This window comes from Arachis ipaensis, chromosome B6, assembly GCF_059453495.1.
Source record: "Arachis ipaensis isolate K30076 ecotype BB chromosome B6, ASM5945349v1, whole genome shotgun sequence".
NCBI classification, from domain to species: Eukaryota; Viridiplantae; Streptophyta; class Magnoliopsida; order Fabales; family Fabaceae; genus Arachis; species Arachis ipaensis.
The window spans coordinates 29,029,026-29,051,184 of NC_142441.1; the positions used below are offsets into that span (position 1 = coordinate 29,029,026).

General features: G+C 40.8%; 2 protein-coding genes and 1 long non-coding RNA gene across 8 annotated transcripts; 1 reads left to right on the plus strand and 2 right to left on the minus strand.

The window, feature by feature from the left end:
• Window positions 1-3,354, minus strand: LOC107648191 (uncharacterized). 6 transcript variants are annotated; one of them, XM_016352163.3, is made up of 3 exons: window positions 2,370-3,354; window positions 1,168-1,581; window positions 1-703 (listed from the first exon to the last, which is right to left on the minus strand). In XM_016352163.3, the coding sequence occupies exons 2-3, from the start codon at window positions 1,507-1,509 to the stop codon at window positions 245-247; spliced, it is 801 nt and encodes a 266-aa protein (XP_016207649.1). In that variant the 5' UTR covers window positions 1,510-1,581; window positions 2,370-3,354; the 3' UTR covers window positions 1-244. The 6 variants fall into 6 exon arrangements, with proteins under 6 accessions (XP_016207649.1, XP_016207650.1, XP_016207653.1 ...); XM_016352164.3 differs by having other exon boundaries at window positions 1,168-1,535; window positions 2,370-3,228; XM_016352167.3 differs by having other exon boundaries at window positions 1-691; window positions 1,168-1,535; window positions 2,370-3,180.
• LOC148554998 (uncharacterized) lies at window positions 588-1,026 on the plus strand. The gene is made up of 2 exons (XR_015885784.1): window positions 588-724; window positions 830-1,026. It is a non-coding gene; the product is annotated as an uncharacterized LOC148554998 (long non-coding RNA).
• Window positions 3,355-16,796: 13,442 nt separating the features above from the next.
• Window positions 16,797-19,975, minus strand: LOC107646730 (uncharacterized). Its single transcript, XM_088491741.1, has 2 exons — window positions 19,031-19,975; window positions 16,797-17,216 (listed from the first exon to the last, which is right to left on the minus strand). Exons 1-2 carry the CDS (start codon window positions 19,696-19,698, stop codon window positions 17,210-17,212), a joined length of 675 nt encoding a protein of 224 aa, XP_088347867.1. The 5' UTR covers window positions 19,699-19,975; the 3' UTR covers window positions 16,797-17,209.
• Window positions 19,976-22,159: the final 2,184 nt, after the last annotated feature.

The window sequence follows — 22,159 nt, forward strand, 5'->3', positions numbered from 1 at the left end:
TTTTTGAAACAACAAAAGCCGTCATATAGAACATCCAAGAAGATGGACAGATATTGTCCCAATCCCAAAAAAAGCACCAATGAGTTCCAAACATTAACCTTGTTTCTACAAAACATCATGTTTTAAACTGCCACTTCTCTATGAAGAGTGTCCAACAGTTTTTCTTCACCATACATGCTAAAGAGAACAACACTTTATTTATACACATTGCTGTAGATAGGACAAAATATTCGATAAGTTTGACTCATTGCGCTTCTGTGAGGGAGAAGTGCACTTCCGTAACGGATGTTTTCAAGAAACTGGTTCCACAGTAGGAGTCTTGGCTACGAACATCCAGCGCATCAAATTCGGTAGAACCTTCCATCACTTGATTCACTTCAATCACATTGTCACGAGGGTCCGGCGATTTATAGCTCAGATCAGAAGTTCCACCAAGCTTTCGAAAATGCCTCTTATCTTTGCTGCTGCTCCCCCGCGGCGAACTGCTGCTCTTCTGACCCTTCTTCCCATTCTTCTTTTCAGCCTTCTTCTTCCTGGATTTCGGCTGCTTCCTACTTCTGACTGTGTGAGAGACTAATGAAGGTACTGGATCATAAACATCTGGTGCCCATTTTACAGTCAATTTTGTTGGTGATCCACCATTGTTCTTCTCACGGCTACCTTTCATGGCTGATATAAGCTTCCGAGGAGCCTGAAGACACAGCTTAAAGCACATAAAAAAATGGTAAGATATATGCCAATAAAACACATCCATGACTAAGTTGAAGTATGAGGCACTTGTGTGACTTAAATACATCTCTATTAATGTGATCATTTTTTCTAACCTCAGAAACCCAAAGGAAGGCAAACACTACACACACAAGGAAGGAGAGCAAGTTGTATATCAAACTTATAAGATGCATTCTCCATTGTCATTATAAAACACAACCAGCAGCTAAAACCATAAGTTAAATACAAATAACACTCGAGTCATGAACATCTATAAAAGTAAGTTATTATTCACGCTGCCCCATTTTCATATCTAAAGAATACATTGACATGGACACTAAAAATGCACCCAAAAATCAACGGTAAGATGTGACATTGAAATAAGACAAAATTCTTTCAGCGTTTACTCTATAATTCCAGAAAATGGCATTAACATCGTTCATAAAACTTAGAACTTACAGGAAAAGTTAATGATCGTGAATAGGTTTGCTGCAGAGGAGACTGATCATGTGATGATTCTGGAGATGATACATCAACATCCTCGTCAGAAGAACTTGAAGGCACCATTATCTTAGAAACTGGAAAAGTTGGACTTTTTTTCAAGCACTTGACATCTAGTTTTGTTTGTTTCTGGCTAAAACCTTCACATCTTTTTTCCTCTGCCTTATTACAGATATCATTCCCCTCGGATGCATGTTCAGATTTCTGATTGCCTTGAATATGTAATACTTCACTAAACCTACTTTCAAGTTCACTTATGGCGTTGTTGTGCACAGCATTGACAGGAGTGTGTGTGTCCATTGATTATATCTGATACTACAAAGCAGCTTAAAGAAACAAATACCAGATGAATGATAAATACCCAATTATCACCTATAAAACACATTGTTAGTGTTGTGTACATATGTGAGTAAGCGGTAGATCTTGTAAGACACATTGATAAAAGGCAATGTTACATGCTAAACTTAAAATTACATTTGTCGACTAAATCTACAGAGGAAACTTTGAATTCGTTTCAGTTTTTCTGGCCAATCATTCATAATGACAGTGTTTGTGTCAATTCTTCATCGATTGTAATTAATTTGAACAAGACATGCATAAAAAGTGAAATGCTATTATGATTTACCATTAGAGAAAAAAATGGGAAGAATTATTAAAAAAAAAAGAGATGCTTCCATGCGCTTCTTTTTAGAAGGTGCAATCTCCTGGTAACCCATTTGCAGTGGATTAAATAATACTCCCTCCGATCCAATATATTTGGCACTTTGGAATTTTGATGCACTGAAAGCTCAATGAATTCAGACTGAATTTGTGTCTACATTAAATGAGTCTTCAATGTAACAAAATTCCAAAGTAACAGAGGCAGTATCATATTCCATTTGAAAAAAACTGTATCAATCTAACATTTCTGAAAGTAGATCGAAGCAATCCAATATCGTTCAACACATTTAATGATCATCTACCTTCTAAGCTAATTGATCACAGCAAGAATCAGATCTGATGTCTAAGATACATTTGAATATACACAAAATAAGTCAGCTAGAATTTATATACAAGGAAAATAACAATTGCTTTGTAAATTTCAGATGCTGGAAAACGTAGAATTTATATACATAGCACAATCCCAATGCATAAATTTGAACCAGATTATAAGAAGATACCTTTAAAAGGTGTGGAATTTAAAGCTGCAAAACTCTCAAATCAGGAGCAATCACAGAAACAGCTAGATCAATCCCTAGATCCCCAAAATTCGTCGACGAAGTAACCCGCAACTCGAACCGAGAAGAAACCAACACCACAACAAACAAAAAGCCACGCGAACGCGAAGAAAGAACGGTAGCAAGAGAGAAAGGGGAGTCAATCAAGAAAAAGAGGGGATGAAAAAGAAGAAAGAAAAACAAAAAAAAGCGAATGTTAACTAAGATTACCACGCCGATCACTTTTTTCAAGATGTTTCAGACGATGGGAGGAGGATCCACCATGAAAAATGGTTATGGAAGGAACCAAATGGCGTAGTAGGAGTTCAATAACGGGCACCGAAGGCATTATTCTATGCTCTTCGAAACCCCCTAAATCTTACACACCTAACAAAACCTAGAAATTAAAACACAAAAATTCGTTCAAGATCACAACAGAGCCCTACAGAACGATTAATCGGAAAGGGGATTTTAGAAAAGAAGAAAAAACCTAGACAAAAATTATGTGATAAAAGGATTTAACCCATAACACACAGTAAACTTTTCCGTTTCTGGAAACAATGAATAAGCTGACGGAGATGAAGAATGAAAAAGGGAACCGAGGGAGAAAAAACGCGTCGGGAAGAAGAGGATTAGGTTGTTGAAAGAGCTGAAGGTGTGAAAGAGAAAAATGGGATTTTATATAGTGAGAGAAAAAACCATGGGGAGGTCAAGGATCATGTTGTCCGAGATTGCTGTCCTTTTAACCCAGAATTAATCCGAAACGTACACGTGTTACTCATCAAAACCCTCCGTAAGATATTTTTGACCCTGTCTTGTTAAATGCCCATTTCCTTCGTCTTAGGCCCAATAATTTCTGCGAATGCCCGGGTGGGGTCTACAATTACAAATGCTCTCTCGTCTCGTGACAAAGAAAGGAAGAGTGAGACACTTTGATTTCTTTTCTCAAACAACATGACCTAGGCGAAACTATCACTTAAAATCAATTAGCAAAGTTTTTGGTCCACCAAACGTAGATGATAATCTTTCTTCAGAAAACGTTTGGTCTCTTAGGTCTAACTAATGGGGCCTTATATTTACCCACTTTCGAAGAAAACATGAATAACCAATTGAAATAACAAGCAAATTATTACTAAAAGTATAATTTGGCCATACAAAATTGGTGTTTTTGATAAATTAGCACTTAAATCTGTTAGTATTAGAACACTACAAAAAAAATTCATAGACCAACTTTCACAGTTTCACTCCATTTGTGATTGATGAGTAAAATTTCGTGTGCAGTTTTTATTTTTTAAATCTTGCTAATGCTAACTGCTAAGGGCACTTACGAAAGCTGTTTATAGTAAATCTTAAAATTTACTTAATAATGTATTACAAAACATTAAAAGCTTTTAGATTTTTCACTTTTCAATAAAACTTTTTAACTCATGAGCTATTCACCAAAGTGTTGTAGCTTTTTTCCTGAAAAATTACCATATAACATGTTCCACATTAGATTGCTTGATTCTTGTAAAACAAGAAAACAATACCACTACAACTTCCCATTTTTCATTTCTTTTACCCTTCGCAATTCTTCTTCAGCCAGGCTTGTGCAAAATAGCAGAACAAATAAAGCATTTGTTTTTTTTTGAAACAAAGGAAGCTCAACACATTAAAGTTGAGCAAATAAAAGAAAAAAGAAGATACATAACTAGCTACCAACAAATAAACCAACCCCTACTATCCCCAGTACTCTCATCCTCCCCCAGGATCACCACCACTCCATTCCGTGTAGCTCATCAACGTCCTTGTGTGTATGACCTCCAGGCTTGCTCTTGCATTCTTGAAGATTCGTGCATTCCGTTCCAACCAGATGTTCCAAATCACTGCAAAGAACACTGACATCCACATCTTCTTCCCCTGTTGTCTATTATGCATTCCATGCCAACTCTCAAACATTTCTTTAACAGTTCCGGGAATCACCCACTCCCTTCCTAGTAACCTCAGCCACTTGCACCACACCTGCCATGTTACCTCACACCTAAGGAATAAATGCTCAACAGATTCTAATTCCTTGGTACACAGTACACACATACTATCCCCCAGAATGTTGACTCCTAGTTTAGTCAGCCGCTCCTTGGTGTTAACTCTACCCACTAGCACAAACCACCCAAAGAGCTCAATTCTCGGAGGAACGAAACCTTTCCAAATGGAACTCGTGAAGCTATAACTCGTTATCTCAGCTGATAATGTCTCCGCTTGTATAGCCTGGATCACAGAACTAGTAGAGAAAATACCTTTATTTTCAAACTTCCACACCACATTGTCCTCCCTACCTGATGACAACCTCACTGGCCTTAACCTCTCATGCAGTTGATTGACAAGCTCCAGCTCCCATTGGAACAGTGCCCTCCTCCATTGAAAATTCCAAATCCAATCAAGCCCATCCCAAAAACCACACTCCCCGATGACAAGTCCTTGCTGACTGGAAATAGAGTAGAGTCTCGGATGACTTCCTTTCAGAGTACCACCTTGAACCCAGTTATCTTCCCAAAATCGAGTCTGCATACCATTGCCTACTTCCATTGCCAGTCCACTTACCACTTTATCACGAATCCGCGGTTCTTTTATATTCAGCTGACATATGTCCTTCCAAGGGCCACCCTTTACTGGTAAAGGCTGAGTTGCTAACATGACATCCGGGTTCAACTTATTACACGAACACACAATCTTCTTCCACAGCGGGCAATCCTCCTTTGAAAACCTCCACCACCACTTAAACAGAAGCACTGTATTTCTCAGCACTGCATCACCAACTCCCAATCCCCCAACCTTTTTTGGAGCCTGAACTATCTCCCACTTTACCATAGGTATACCATAGTTTCCGTTCTCCCTGCACCACATAAAGTTCCGTTGTAAAGCAATCAGCTTGTCCGCTACCGCCTTCGGCATCTTGTATAGACTAAGGTAGTAGATGGGGAGACTATTCAGCACCGATTTGATAAGGACCAGCTTACCTGATTTATTCAAAACCTTGGCTTTCCACAAACTCAGCTTCTGTTCCACCTTATCAATGATTGGTTTCCAAGTCTTCACCAAGCGCGGATTCGCACCTAGAGAAACTCCCAAGTATCTAACCGGTAGAGAAGCTTGTTAGCATCCCAGCAGTCCACATGCCTGATCAATCCATCCTTGCTTACAGTTCACCGATATCAGATTCGATTTATCAAAGTTAATGCTCAGCCCAGACATCAACTCAAAGCACCGTAACAGTCTCTTATAGTTTACAATTGTTTCAGTCTCCGGCGGGCAGAATAAAATAGTGTCATCTGCAAATTGTAGGTGTGACAGTTCAATAAGATCTCCCCCTACCAGCAGTGGAGCAATGCGGCCATTCCTCACAGCCTCCCCCAACATCCTATGCAACACATCTACAACTAATACGAATAGCAATGGAGAAAGTGGGTCCCCTTGTCTTAGTCCCCTCTCCATCTTGAATGGCTTGGAAGGTGTCCCGTTTACCAAGACTGCCATGGTGGCCGTAGTAACACACTCCTTCACCCAGCTCCTCCATTTTTGGCCGAAGCCCATTTTCTGTAGCACAATGTCAACAAAATCCCATCTCACTCTGTCATAGGCCTTCTGAAAATCCAGTTTGATAATGACTGCTGACTTTTTCCGAGTCTTCAGCCAATGAACCGTCTCGCAGGCTATGAGTGCACCATCATGAATTTTTCTTCCCTTTACAAATGCAGTCTGAGTCTCTCCAACCAGTCCCGACATCACAGATCGCATCCTGTGCACCAACACTTTCGAAATCACTTTGTACACACACCCCACCATACTAATCGGCCTAAAATCCTTCACCTCCTTTGCACCTTCAAACTTTGGAGCTAGTGTCACCCACGTTACATTGACATCCTTTGGCAATTTCGCACTTTGAAAGAACCCCATTACCGCAGCAGTGAATTCCGGCCCAATGTCATCCCAACATTTCTTTATGAAGTTCATGTTAAACCCATCACTCCCTGGGGCCTTGGAAGATTCGCAGTCCCACACAGCCTCCTTAATTTCCTCATCCGTCGGCATCACTTCTAAAGCTTCAGCCTCATCCCTATGGATACACTTTACTAGCCCATCTCTGATTCCAATCCTCGGAACATATTCCTGTCGATATAAATCCTTGTAGAACCCTCTAATCGCACCTTTTATTCTCGCCTGATTCCGCACAAGTCTTCCATGTAACATCAGAGCATCAATCCTGTTATTTCGTCTTCTGGCCGAAGCAATGTTATGAAAGTATCTGGTATTCCTATCCATGTTTGCAGCATGCTTAGACCGAGACATCTGTTTCCAGTGCATTTCCTTTCTAATATACCATTTTGAACAAAAGCTCACAAGCGCCTTCCTTCTAGCCTCCGTTGTACCATCATAAACTCCATCACTGACTGAATTGTCCAGCTTGGTGAGCTCCTCCTCAAACCTCATGAGTCTCTTATCCATGTCCCGGAAGTTATCCTTGTGCCATTGCCGCAGTTGTATTGCTAGAGCCCTCAGCTTGCACGGGAACTGCGTTTCTCCGAGGCTTCGCCACTCATCCTTCACCATTCTCAGAAATCCCTCATGCGTAAACCAGGCGTCTAAACTTCTGAATGGTCTAGGGGGCCCCGTTACTCTTGTTAGTTCCATGATCACTGGGCAGTGATCAGACAATCCCCTTGGGCCACCCTTAATCCTAATATCCGGAAATACCTCAGTCCATTCAACATTAACCATCACCCTATCAATCCGACTACAGGAACGCCCCCTAAACCATGTATACTTCCTATCAGTAAGAGGCAAATCTATCAACTGCATGTCTCGCACCCATTCCTTAAATTCCTCCGATGACGCCATCAAGCTAGTAGCTCCTTTACGATCCTCTACTTGTAAAATTTCATTAAAGTCTCCGAGAAAACAGAAAGGAATCTGACACAACCCCGCCACATAGCTCAGTTCCTCCCACACCCCCCTCTTTGCCTCCCTCCCATGCGCCCCGTACACCAAACAGAAAGCACATCGGAAGTTGGTCTTTGTTAAAACGCCTTCAACACACAGCCACCTCTCACCTTTATACCTTTGATCTACTTGAAACACTCCTTCATCCCAAATTAATAGCAGACCCCCCGCCATTCCTGCAGATTCCACAAACTCCCAACCAGCAGTACTAGATCCCCAAAGCCTTGCGACCTCATATTTAGTAATCACTTCTTTTTTTGTTTCAAGCAATCCCAACATGTTCAAATTATATTTATTTTTCAAAGATTTCAGCATGCTTAATTTACCGTCCCCCCTCCACCCCCTAATATTCCAACAGCTCACAATCATTTAAATAAAGATTTGCTCACCTTATTTTTATTTTTTGGTCGACTCCTTCTCGCCTTTTCCTTTTGCTTCGCCAGTTTTCTCTTAGCTGCTATTTCTTCATTTTGTGCTTGCAAAATCGCCATAATATCTTCTTCCTCATCGCATAAAACCGCTCCTGATTCCACAGCCAATGCCCAGGTTGCTTGATTCTCCTGGCGCTGCTCTTCCTGTGTCCCCTCGCCTTCTAAATGGCTAATTGTGCCCAGCCTAGCCCCTGCTCCTGCCCCCCGGGCATTGCCACAGGCAGCCACCTCCGGGACGTCCCTCACTGCGTTTCCCTGTGCTCCCGAGGTACCATCCTTCCCCATTAGGCATCTCAATCCCGCTTGGGATCCCTCATCGTGCAAGCCGGCCTCACTTATCCCATCCTGCGCCCCTTGCTCCTGCCGGTGGACTGCCGCCCTGATTCCCGTCCCCTCCTGCGCAACCCTTCCCCCATCAAGCTCAACTCCCACCCCATCGATCGGTCCTCCGCCCCCCACCATCTCCTCTAGTTCCGGGTTCTTATCCACCGACGGATCCCCGAGTTTAAGCGGCAACCCTCTCGCCTCAGGATCCTTCTCCGCTGGTGAGCACCCCAGCCCTCGCAAACCTTCCATCGGCGCCGCTTCAAAAAGCTCCCGTGGATCCCTCCGGATCCTCAGGCCGCCCGACCCGTCGTGGCCTCCAATGGAAAGAAAACCATACGCCGTTTCAGTTAGGAGGCCATCCTGGCCCAGCCCAACAACAGGCTCCTTCTCAATACTCATGTCCCTTACGGTCAGCCTCCCCCCTCCGTTCTTAGTTGGTGTTGGGCCAATTGAATGCGAGCCCATACTGTTACAATACTTCAACCGTGTCCCAGCTTCCCCTCCTCATACTTGCGTGACTGTATTCTCCGACTCCCCCTCATGAACTATCTCACATCCCTTCAAACCCGCTACTTCACCGTCCTTGGTACTAGCTGAATCCGGTACAACCGTATCCTTTTTGAATTTCAAAAAGGCAACGTCCACATCATTCAATAACACATCAGAGATTACTATTCTGTCCTCACCGTGCTCAGCCTCCGTAGGCCTACCAGTAACCAGTTCCGCCGCCGGGTCCCAACTACCCTCCCCCTTCTTCATGGCCGTGCCAGCGGTGCCAGAAACTTCATTCTTCGCATAGACACTTCTGCTTCTCCCCATGCTGACCGCACCGCCCTCCTGTGGTTCTACCTCCTTCACAAAGATCTCAAACACCGTCTTCCCAACAACAATTTGCATCCATTCTCGGATTACATCGAATACCCCCGTCTCAACTTGAATCCTCCCTGCTTCAAACGATGCTCCTTCCCCCGTCATTACATCACACTGGACCACGTTGCCCCACTGCCCTCCTATTCTCTTGAACGTTTCCGGCGCCCATGCATGTAAAGGAATTCCGTAGCACTCCAGCCACGCTCGTCGAGTAATACACCGTTCCGATTCCTCCCAACGCGAGATCCTATGGAATACTTGCAACAAATTATCCATCTTGAATGTAAACACTCCCTCCGCATGCTGCACAGTATCAAATATTACCAGCACTTTGCACGGCCCGATCTCCCTAACATCCACAATGTTGGGCAGATTTTTAGACACCACCGTCTTCACTGATCTGAGGTCCACTGGGTGTAACGTGTGCCCCACTAAACTCCTCGCCAACCATTCCATATTTGCTTCGACTACCGGCACATCAATTCTTTTCATAGGTCCATTCCCCTCTGTGGCATTCTTATGGTCTCGCACTGGCTGTTCCTTCATAGCTTTGGCCGCAGCCACCCCATTCCCCTGATAAGAATCCACTGCTTCACCGCCATTGGGACTTGTTATTTCCTTCCGCACTGTGCCACCCATCTGAAACTGTCTTCGATACTTAGCTTCCCCGACGGTAATTACCTTCCCCCGTAATCTCCACTGGTTCATTTCTGCAATCGCCTTGAGAGCGCCCCCTTTTGTCGTGTACCGAACAAAGGCAAATAAATAGATCACACCACTCTTTCGTTTCCGGCCAAGATATATGTCGTTAATTCTTCCCGTCCAACAAAATAAGTGATACAGCTCCCTCCTTGAGATATCAGCCGGTAGATTATCCACAAACACAGAGAATGAATCATTTTCCAAACGATGATATGCCTCCCGATTCCAAATTCTAAGATCCTTTGGTGTTAACTGTACTCCTCTCGTACTACCCCTGGAGTACTCACCTCTCACACCTCTCTGCCTCCCATTTCAGTTATTACAAATAAAGCATTTGTAGCATAGTTTTTCCCCAGTCCCACCATCTTTTACTATATGCATTAAAAATAGTGGCTTTTGTTCTTTGTTTCACTGCTATTTATATTTGAGTATTTGATATACATTAAAAGTAATATTTCCGTTAATATCTAAGAAGTAAGTTTCAATTTTTTGTTAACACAACATGTATAGAAAATATAATTTTTTAAAATAAATTATAATAATATCCTAATATTTTATTAGTGTTCCAGGGGTTACCTGAAACCGGACGTGGATTGGACTTGTTTACAATGCCCAAACGTTCAATGGAGTGGTTTCTGATTTGTCTTGCGTCAGAGAGCCGTCGTCCAAGTTGTGTGTTTGAAAGGATAGGGGGTGGTACTTGCAAAACACTCCGATGCCTCAGTCAACAAGGGGTTAAACAGGTTTAAGTATATTGGGACTTAGATGTACTTGAGTGTGTCAGGGTATTTATAGGAGCTGAGCCAATAACCACCGTTGAAGTAGTTCCACTTCTGATGGTGGATAACCGTCCCTTTATCTTAGGGTTGTTGAGATCTCTCTTCTAAAAGTGGGAGAGAGTTGTACGGAGGCAGTTATTCACTTAGATAAGTGTTAAGAGCCTGTTGGTGTTGACCCCAACCTCTTTGTGGAGGTCGGATGGGTGGTGGAGGCCAATCTTTTTTATTGGGCCTTTTAGCTTAATTTGGGCCTGGCTTATTATTTGAGGCAGGGTATGAACAGTGCCCCTACTCGAGTCCGATCTCTTTAATGGGAGTTGGATTCGAGTATTGATAGAGCTCGGGACTGCCTAGGTCGTTATCCTCTTCCCGAGTTGAGAAACCGACGTGATTTCTATTTGAAAAACCGACGTGATTTCAAATTATCAATAGTCATGTCTTGTCAACCGTCGCGTCCGTTTGGATTTTCGCATTTACGCGTGGAGGGCAGTTACATTGGTAACGACGCGTTCTTTTAATGATTGTGTCGTTTTACAATTATGCCCCTAGTGTCTTATAAATACCTTTAGTCTATTTCTCTTTCTTCTTTTCGAATTTTTCCTTCGAACTTCTTTCCTTGTTCGAAAGATCTTTGCGCTTTGATGCTTGCTGTTTCCGTTCCTGGGATTTTCAGCGCTTTCGGCATCCCCTTCCTTCTTGCTGTCAGTTTTCCTCCAAGAAAGGTTAGTCTTTCGTTATTTTTCACTCTTTTATTGGCTTCATTGTTTTTCGCTAAAGATTATCACCTTGGAAGCACCGACCTCTTTGGCGTGTTTTAATCCTGCAATCAGAGCTTCATATTCAGCCTGGTTATTGGAGGCAGGGAACTCGAATTTTAAGAATAGTTCTATTTGGGTTCCCTCCTTATTGACCAGTATTATACCCGCTCCGCTTCCGGCCTTATTGGAAGACCCGTCCACATATATCTCCCAGATTGTGGAGGCCTCCTCTTGGTCGCCTGCATACTCTGCTATGAAGTCGGTTAGGCACTGAGCTTTGATTGTTGTCCGAGTTTCGTATTTCAAGTCGAACTCGGATAATTCTATAGCCCATTGAACCATTCTACCCACAACATCTATTTTCTGAAGGATTGCTTCATGGGCTGGTTCGTCCTAACTCTTATGGTGTGAGTTTGAAAATAGGGCCGAAGCCTTCTGGATGCTACAACTAAGGCATATGAGAACTTTTCAAGTTTTTGATACCTTAATTCAGGGCCTTGTAGCACCTTGCTTGTAAAGTAGACGGACCTCATCTTCCCGTATTAATGCTGACGCCACAACCTTCTCAGCGACAGCTAGATATAATACGAGTTCTTCCCCCGCTTTTAGCCGGGTAAGAATGGGAGGTTGGCTCAGAAACTTTTTGAACTACTGAAAGGCTCTTCACATTCAGGAGTCCACTCGAACTGGCATCCTTTTCTTAGTAGGGAAAAAGTGGTAGGGATCTTAATGCCGATCCTACTAAAAACCTAGATAGAGCCGCAAGTCGGCCATTCAGCTGCTGGACTTCTTTTAGACAGGTCAGGCTCTTCATCTCCAGGACTGCTCTACACTTATCGGGGTTAGCTTCAATCGCCATTTGTGTTAGTATGAATCCTAGAAATTTTCCAACCTCCACTGCAAAAGTGCACTTAGCGGGATTTAATCTCATCCCATGTATTCTTATGGTGTTGAAGACTTGCGAGAGATCGCTCAGGAGACAGGCGTCGTCCTTGGTCTTCACCAACATGTCATCTACATATACATCCATTAAGTCTCCAAGGTGAGGTGCAAATACTTTATTCATCAGCCTTTGATATGTAGCCTCTACATTTTTAATCCAAATGGCATGACCACATAGCAATAATTCGCTCTGGGCATGATGAACGATGTCTTCTCCTGGTCTGGCTCGTACATCGGATTTGGTTATATCCGAGTAGGCATCCATGAATAATAAGTATTGATATTCCGAGCTGGAATCTACTAGGGTATCAATATTAGGTAGAGAATATGGGTCTTTTGGACACACTTTGTTAAGGTCAGTGTAGTCGACGCACATCCTCTACTTGCAATTCTGTTTTCACCACGTTTGCCAGCCAGGCTGGATACTTGACTTCTCTGATGAATCCGACCTCTAGCAAGGCTTGTACTTGTTCTTCGACCACTTGTACTCGTTCTGGTCCAAGCTTCCGTCTTTTTTGCTGGACAGGTCGGGATCCGGGGTGGACAGCCAACTTGTGTGACATAAGCTTAGGATCTATCCTGGGCATGTCAGAATGCTTTCTAGGCGAAAAAGTCAGAATTTTCTCGTAAGAGTTTTACGAGCTCTTGTTTCAGCTCTGTCTTTATATTGGCTCCTATGTTGGTATATTTTTCGACCTCTTGTCCAATCTGGATCTCTTCCGTTTTTCCTTCGGGATGCGGTCGTAACTCTTCCTTTGCTCGGACTCTTCCGAGCTCTACTGTATTAACTTCCTTGCCTTTACCCCTTAGGTTTAGGCTTTCATTGTAACACTTCCTTGCCAAATTTTGATCTCCCCTAATAGTAGCAATTCCCTCTGACGTCGGGATCTTCATGCAGAGATGAGGGGTAGAAACAACCACTCCCAGCTGATTTAAAGTCGTTCTACCTATCAGGGTATTGTAAGCTGAGGTTACATCGACAACGATGAAGTCGATGCTTAAAGTCTTAGACTTCAACCCCCTTCCAAAAGTTGTGTGTAGGGAGATGAAGCCTAGTGGCTTGATATGAGTGTCTTCTAAACCGAAAAGTGTGTCCAGATAGGTTCTTAACTCCTTTTCCTCTAGCCCCCAATTTATCAAAGGCTGGCTTGAATAATATGTCGGCTGAGCTCCCTTGATCTATCAGGGTTCTGTGTAGGTGAGCATTGGCTAGGATTATTGTAACTACCACCAGATCGTCATGCCCGGGTATGATTCCTTGTCCATCCTCTTTGGTGAAAGAGATGGTCGGAAGGTCGGGTCCTTCACTCCCGACTTGATAGACTTCTTTCAAATGTCTTTTTCGAGACGACTTGGTCACCCTCCTCCAGCAAACCCTCCGGATATCATATGAATATGTCACTCTGGAGTTTGTGGGGGTGGGCCTCTCTGTTCAAGACCTTCGTCGTCTCTCTTTCTTTTCCCATGAGTGTCCGTCCTTTCCATGAGGCATCTATCTAGCCGACCTTCTCTAGCTAGCTTTTCTATCACATTTTTTAGGTCATAGCAATCATTAGTGGAATGTCCATACAGATTATGATATTCACAGTATTCATTACGACTCCCCCCATTTTCTTTTTGATGGGTCGCGGGGGAGGAAGCTTTTCAGTATGACAAATTTCCCTGTAGACGTCGACTAGGGAAACTCGTAGAGGAGCATAAGAGTGGTATCTCCTAGGCTTTTCAGATATGACTTCTTCCTTTCTCTTGGGCTCTCTCTCCTTTTCTTTTGACTGGTGAGGGTGCCCTAGCTGCCAACTCGGTTCTCGTAACCTGGCATTTTCCTCCATATTGATGTACTTCTCAGCTCGTTCTTGTACATCGCTCAAAGAAGTCGGGTATCTCTTTGAGATGGACTGGGAGAAGGGTCCTTCTCGGAGTCCATTAACAAGACCCATTATTATTGCCTCAGTAGGCAGGTCTTGGATTTCTAAGCATGCCTTATTAAACCTTTCCATATAGTCTCTCAGGGGTTCTCCGATCTCCTGTTTTATTCCCAATAGGCTAGGGGCATGCTTGACCTTGTCTTTCTGAATTGAAAATCGCGTAAGAAACTTACGCGAGAGGTTGTCAAAGCTAGTGACCGACCTAGGGGGAGGTTATCGAACCACTTCATGGCCGCTTTTGTTAAAGTCGTCAGGAAGGCTTTACAGCGGGTAGCGTCGGAGGCGTCGGCCAAGTACATCCGACTTTTGAAATTACTGAGGTGATGCTTCGAGTCAGTCGTCCCGTCATACAGATCCATGTAAGGACTTTTAAAGTTTCTGGGAACCTTAGCCCTCATGATATCCTCAGTGAATGAGTCTTCTTCCCCAATGGGGTGTCCTCTCGATCTGCGCGAGAATCCTTATTTCGGAGATTGGATTCCAACCTCGAGAGCTTTTCTTCAAGCTCTCTTCGTCGCTCGATTTCTCTCCATAGTCTTCTCTCCGCTTCACACTGTCGCCCCAGCTCTTGTTCTAGTTGCTCAAGTCGACCTTGGTGGCCATGTAGTAGCCCCATGAGGTCGGTGGAATGAGGTTGCCCCTCCTTTCCAGGCTGATGAACCTCAGAGGAAACTTTCTTCGATCCCTGAGTATTCGAGGGACCTTCCCCACGTGATCCCTCTGCGCCTGGTAGGTGTATTATTGCTTGGTCATTATTGATCGCGTCTTGATGCTCTTGATCGGACTCAGATGCAATGTGTCCGTCTTCATGCTGGTCGTCCGCCATTATGCGTCGATCTTTGGGTTCCCGGCAACGACGCCAATGTTTCGGGGGTTACCTGAAACCGGATGTGGATTGGGCTTGCTTACGAGGCCCAAACGTTCAATGGAGTGGTTTCCGACTTGTCCTGCGTCAGAGAGCTGTTGTCCGAGTTGTGTGTTTGAAAGGGTGGGAGGTGGTACTTGCAAGACACTCTGATGCCTCAGTCAGATTTAAGTATATTGAGACTTAGATGTACCTGAGTGTGTCAGGGTATTTATAGTTGAGCCAATAACCACCGTTGAAGTAGTTCCACTTCTGATGGTGGATAATCGTCCCTTTATCTTGGGTTGTTGAGATTAGGGGTGGCAACACTACCCGAACCCGCGGGTACCCACCCCGCCCCTACCCGTTCGGGGCGGGGCGGGGTCGGGTTTAGGCTAAACCCGCCCCTACCCGCCCCAGTATATATAATATATATATAAATATATATTTTTAATATATAATATATGTAATATATATAAAATAATTAATAAAATGATTAATAATATTGTATCATATTTTAATTTTTACTTTTATTTATGTTATGTATGTAAATGATGGTTATATAATTTTTAAAATTTAATTTTATTTGTTAGAGCGGGTAGGGGCGGGGCGGGTACCCGCAGGGGCGGGTTAGGGTTTAACATTTTACTACCCGCGGATAGAAGCGGGGCGGGGTCGGGTAGAGCAAAAACCCGCCCCTACCCGCCTCGTTGCCACCCCTAGTTGAGATCTCGCTTCTAGAAATGGGAGAGAAATTTACGGAAACAGTTACTCACTTAGATAAGTGTCAAGAGACTGTTGGTCTTGACCCCAACCTCTTTGTGGAGGTCGGATGGGTGGTGAAGACCAATCTTCTTGATTGGGCTTTTTAACTTAATTTAGACCTGGCTTATTATTTGAGTCGAGTATGAACAATTAGTATTAAAATACAAACTTATTTTTTAATTTTTTAATTTTTTTCTAATTATATAAAGTATTTTAGATAATTTTATATTAATAGTTAATAATAATAAATAATATTTCTAAATTTATCTCAACAAAATATACCAAAAATAAAAATGAGCACATCATAGACAATAATTTGTTTAGGTATATCTAAATATATTTAGAAAAAAAATTGTTTTTATTAAAACAATTGAATATCAAATGATTCTCATATCCAAAATATAAAAAAAAAAAATATTTGACCTGTGAATACAGTAACTTAACGAAATATTGTGTACTCAACAAAGTTGCGATGTGTCACTCCATAGGTTAAAATCAATACCAGGCAAAAAAAATTTTTGATATGGAAGTAAAATAAGTGATATATTTTAACATGGTAAATTTTGGTGTTTTTAAAAATTGTGGGAGTACACAAATCGGACCCTCCGATTTGTGTTAAAAAAGTTGGAAAAAAATTTAGAGTACACAAATCGGACCTTCCGATTTGTGTTAAAAAAAATTGAAAAATTCAGAGTACACAGCTCGGACCATGCGAGTTCTTGTTTATGAAATTTTGCTTCACAAATCGTATGGTCCGATTTGCAGCTGATGGGATTTAAAATCTGAAACATGGAATTCGGACCCTCCGTTTTGTTTGTTCTAGGTAATTTTTTTTTTTATATTCTGAGGGACACAACTCGCAGGGTCCGAGTTCTGTCTTCCTCTGATCCCACAACGAGGTGAAGCACCCCTCCTCCCCATATACGAGTTCAATACTCCCTTTAGTTCCATATTCAAATTAAAAACTCTCAATACCACGACCTCAAAAAAAAAAAAAAAAAATCAATACATAAGGCCCTGTGAACATGTTCAAGGAAATATAACTGGAAGCATAGCATGTTGCTTGAATAATGAATATAATGCTTGTATCACAAACAACGCATTTGGTATATTTTATTTTCAATGCAAGTCAAACATTTCTGCATTTAAAACTCACTGTCCCAAAATCCGAATGCGAAGAAACAACAATCCAGGAATCTACCGTGAAAACAGCTTAGCTTTAATGAACATATGGAAGTTGACAAAAATTGCTAAAATTAATTAGCTGAGCAAAGATAATAGTATATCGTAAAATACTACGTCTCATATCCTTCACTTCCTATAAATTCCAGTTATAATTTGAAGCTCAAAGAGACACCCAGACGCAGGCTTAATTCTGAGACGTGCGCTGTGTAAAACAGGAAATCAATATTTGAACAAAGGGAATATTGATTCTGGTGCTGGTGTTTTGAACTTGAACTGTTGTTGAAAGAACAAATCCATATCTAGTACCTGAAATTTCAGCATAGGTGAACATGAGAGCAGTCAAGCATATGAACCACATACAATGTTCAAATCAGTAGCAAAACTTCACTTACCACAAATAAGACAATAGAAAAACTCTAGCTGCCACCAGAGAAATAAAAAAAAGTAGTGGACATAAAAAATAGGAATATTTAGCACAAGTTGAGGACACTCCACATACATGGACATCATCATATGGAAGAGTGTCAAAAGGCTACTCCAACGTGGAATTGAGCGAAACAGATTATCACTACAGTCCACGAATACTGAAAATAATATAGTTACCTGTTTCTTAAATAATGCTGGGACAAATATAACTGAAAGAACTGACACTCGAACCTCTTGATATGCATGTGAATCTAATTAAAGTACCTTAAGTCCTTAACTTCGGGTAAGTAATGATTAGTGATTCCTTAGGCCTAAATTTTGACACCACCACTGATCTTAGAATTCCCAAGAGATATAATATTCAAAGACAACAAAAAGAAATTAAAATGATGCAGAAAATGGAATATTCCAATATTTTTTAGTTCATTTGAATTCAACATTTGATGCATTAAATATTCATTTTTGAGTAAAAGGAAAAGCCAGAAGACAATAAAACCTAAAAATAAAATGAAAAGAAAGGAAACTATGACACATTAGAGTAGCACTAAGTTCACAGCAAATCTATAATAAGGCCACAGCAAGTTAGTTACAAATGAGAACATTTCTGTTACTTCCAAATCTTCAAATGAAAGCAAACCAGCCAGACATAGACAACATAAAAGGGGGATGTGTCAACAAGTTTGAATGCAAAGTCAGAGACAATTAGACACTCTAATCAACAACTGACTTATTAATCACATCGATTTGAAAATTATGGGAATGACACAATGAAAGCCGAAGAAGGAGGTTCAAGACCATATTTTGGTGACAACAGAAGCCTAAGTCAAAAACTGTACTTGCAACTATTTGCAATACCATCTCCTGCTTTTATGAACAATATTTTCATATAGCAGACAGAACCTAAAGATCAACGTTTGCAATGTGCATAATCAAGTCAGAGAAAACCTCAACCAGCACTACAATCCAAATTGAGACTATCTACTTTAAATATGGACAATGGTTATGACATCCTTCTTTTTCAAGAAGACCCTTGCTATGGCCTACGGAACTCGCCATGTATCCTACCCATTCCTGCAATCCCTACTTCGTGATGCCTTCTCGAGAACTACTTAATTAGCTATCTTGCAAGCAAATCAGATGGCAGACAGGCTTCTCTTCAAAATAAGTTAAAAGTGACTCGGCATAACATAAGGTCATAAGGATACGTTCTGTAACATGGTCTAAACGATCTGCAAACAGAGTCCTGGACCAGAATAAAACAATTTTCAATTCTAAAAAGCAAATTAGATACTAGCCCTATAGCATAGTTACATGATGGAATGCAATACGTGCCCGTAGGGAAAGGGATACGTGGTGCATAGTACACCACATTTAAAATATTTTATGTGGAAAATATACTTATGGCATTTCGATACGCAGATGAATTGTGAATTGGTACGTGGTAATTGGCAATTCATGTAACTATGCCTATAAGACAGTGTCTTATATCTCTTCATCAACATATGAAGATCATTTCCTCAAAACTATTCTTGGGGAAAAAATAAAATAAAAGAATCGGTCTATAACTACACAGGCACATTCAGCAGCAACAATATTGATCACAATTCACAAATATCAATCAATTGAAGAATAGTTTATCTAAAACTAGGGAAAAATGTAACCAATAAGAGAGAGAAACTCTATTGAAAGGAAACCTTGGAGACCCAGCGTTGATGTTCCGATGAAGAATGCGACTGCCACTTGAATCCTTGGAATCATTTGAATCATTAGAATCAATCAATTCCCTGAGCCCTAAATTCCCGGATTTCTCCTCCTCCTCCTTCTCCTTCTCCTCCTCCTCCTCCTCCTCCTCCTCCTCCTCCACCGGCGAAACAACACCAGCACCACCAGGACGATTGGTTCTGGGAACCAACCTCTCGAAGTAGTTACCGTAGATGTACTCTGGCGAGTACCCATGCTCCTCATCAAACATCATAATGTGACCGTGCCACTCCCAAACCCTATAATCGGATCCCTTCTCTTCATGAAATCCGACGCAGATGTGGTGGTCGCGAACCGTAACCGCCTGCCCCGAATTCGGCTTAAGGGAATCGGCGGTGCCGCTGAGGATAACCTTGATGATCTCCTTCTCGAGTTTGGACTCCTCTTTCGCGAGCTGAGACCTTGCGTCGTCGTTTTGGCGGCCGAAGATGTCGTTTTCGTTTTCTTCTTCGTCGTCATCATCGTCGTCGAAGAGGAAGTCCTCGAGGGACTGAGAGATTAAGGGGTTGTTGACTGGGGCGCGGAGGTGGAGCCTGTCCATGAGAGTTTGGAGGAGGAGGTTGTCCAAGTTGGGGTTGTTGCTGTTGTTGAAGGAGCTCATGGTGTTTGATGAGAGTTCTCAGCGAAAAAGAAAGAAAGGGTAGAAGAAGGGTTTTATTTTTGAAGTCTGAGATTGACCTGAGGGAGAAAAGAAACGGAACGGGAGAAGGGTTTACGGGTTTATCGGTTTGTATTGTATGCGTGCGCCTTTCGGCCCCACAGTCCCACAAACCACCGCCAGATATTTTTTGCATTTTGATTGGTTATTGGTTGCGTTGCGTGTGAGTGAGTGAGTCAATGTGGAGTGTAGGTATCGGAATGTGTTTTTGGGCTCGCCTATCCTTTGAGCAACGCTGGTTGCTACTTGGACCAAGCGAAAAAGATAATATTTGGGGATTTTTTTAATTATAAAATAAAAAATTATTTCCCGAAAAAAATTATTTAGACTTTAATTATTAGAATATATATTTTTTTGAGTTTACGGCCGTTATTTTTATCGAATTTGCTGTATTTTTGGTAAATTTTAAATTTTATATCAAATTTGTTGTATCCCTAACAAATTTTGAGGAAGTTTTTTATAAATACTTAAACAGAGTGAGAACGAAATTCAATATTAGTAGTCATTTTTCTCTTTGCTATTAATCTTTTAATTTATTCTATAAAATGTTTAGAATTTTATTATTATCTATTCATTATGATAGTTATAGTGTATAATAAAAATGGTTTTATCGTATTTAGGTTTGTTCAACCAGTAATTACATACATAGTACTTGAAGTCAACAGTCTAATAGCGTTGAAGAATTTGATATTGTATTTCATTGGCCAACAACACATAAAGAGAGTGAAAACAATTTACTACAGATATCTGTCCGAAGTAGATAACTCTTTGTTTTACAAAAGGTCTATTATAAATTATAGTTGTGATGGTTATTTTTGTATTATTTTTATTAGAGTTTAGGTTTTGAGAATATTTTATGTTTTTTGAATTAGATATCAGTTACGTGATGACGAGAATATATGTCTTTTAAGGTGTGGCACAACTGTTGGATAAATATTCATCTGTTGGAATTATTTATTTTTCTTATTGAGTTCGGGAAACGAGGATCATCTGCAGATACTGTTGATGATTTCCCTTTAAGTGGAACAATTAGAAGAAATATTAGAAGGACAATGTTTGACCTAAATATACCATCTGAAGATAGTCTAAGATATGACCTAATCTGCTCAGGCGGACGTCCCAATAAATTTTTTCTAGTACGCAAGATCCGAGTTGCCTGCCAAACAAAATAAATCAGTAAAAAAAAGTCACACAAATTCAAATTTCAAACATATAAAAGATATTAGCTATAAAATATACCATTCCTAGGAGTATGCATGCTATGTGGTCAATCTAATCCAGTTTATAAAGGGTATCTCCATACTCCAACAAGTTTTGCTCTATGAAATTTCATTCTAATAGAATAAATTACAATAAAATAATTTTAAATTAACTAATTTTTTATCAGACATATTCAAACTAAGTCAAAATAATATAATCTGTTGGACTTAAACAGTAATCTAAATAAAATAACTTAATTTAAAATTAATTAAATTATTACCAACCACATTTGTCAATAATCAAATGAAAAGAAAAACAGAAGAATGAAATTACCAAAATTAACTATAATTAGTTCAAACGAAGCAGTAATCAAAAAGATTTTTTTTCTTAACGAACATCTATCCATTCATAACCACATGATTGTTTCACATATTCTAAACTAACATCACATACATGGTCATGTAAACTAAACTAAATATATCATCTAATTATCAAACTAATTAATATTTAACTAATAACTTAATCAAACTAATTAAAGAAATATATTGTGTTAATGTAATAAACAAAAGCAAATCAAACAGAAAAAAAAAACAGAAGAACATAATTATCTAAAACTGACAAATCGAGGAGATAAAAAACTTTAATAATGTCCAAAGAAATATACTTCACAAGAGAAGAGAAGATGAGAGTAAAGAGAGTGAAAATGGAAGTGAAAGTGAGAAATGAAGTGGTCCTTCCTTTGCGATTTATAGTTGGATGAACTTAAAATGAAGTTTGCCGGAAGTACGATGAACTTCATATAAAATTTGAAGTTTGTTGGAAATACGACGAATTTTATAAAAATAATAAGGTTAGTTGGGGATGCGGCAAACTTGCCATAAACTCCAGAAAAAAAATGTATTCTAAAAATTAAAGGCCAAATAATTTTTTTAGGAAATAAATTTGGTGAACTATAAAAAGATATATCTCAGCATATGAAAAAAGAAAAAAGTCTCTGGTATGAATTGGAGGAACATCCATATATATGGATTCTAAGGTGTCTCTCCTATGTAGCAACACGTGGCTTCATTTTTTTGTGCTACATAGGAACCTGTGAACCTAAAAACCTGCAAGCATAGGTTGATGCAGATGGGCTTATCATAGTTAGTCGATTGCTGATCATAGTTAAACTATAATCACATGTTAGTACAGTAAGGTTTTTGTT

Excerpts from the sequence above, each read along its gene's own strand:
- LOC107648191 (XM_016352163.3), bottom strand. The coding sequence starts at position 1,509 with ATGGACACACACACTCCTGTCAATGCTGTGCACAACAACGCCATAAGT. Across the intron at positions 704-1,167 it reads CACGATCATTAACTTTTCCT|CTGTGTCTTCAGGCTCCTCG; the intron begins GTAAGTTCTAAG and ends ATGTGCTTTAAG.
- LOC107646730 (XM_088491741.1), bottom strand. The coding sequence starts at position 19,698 with ATGAGCTCCTTCAACAACAGCAACAACCCCAACTTGGACAACCTCCTC.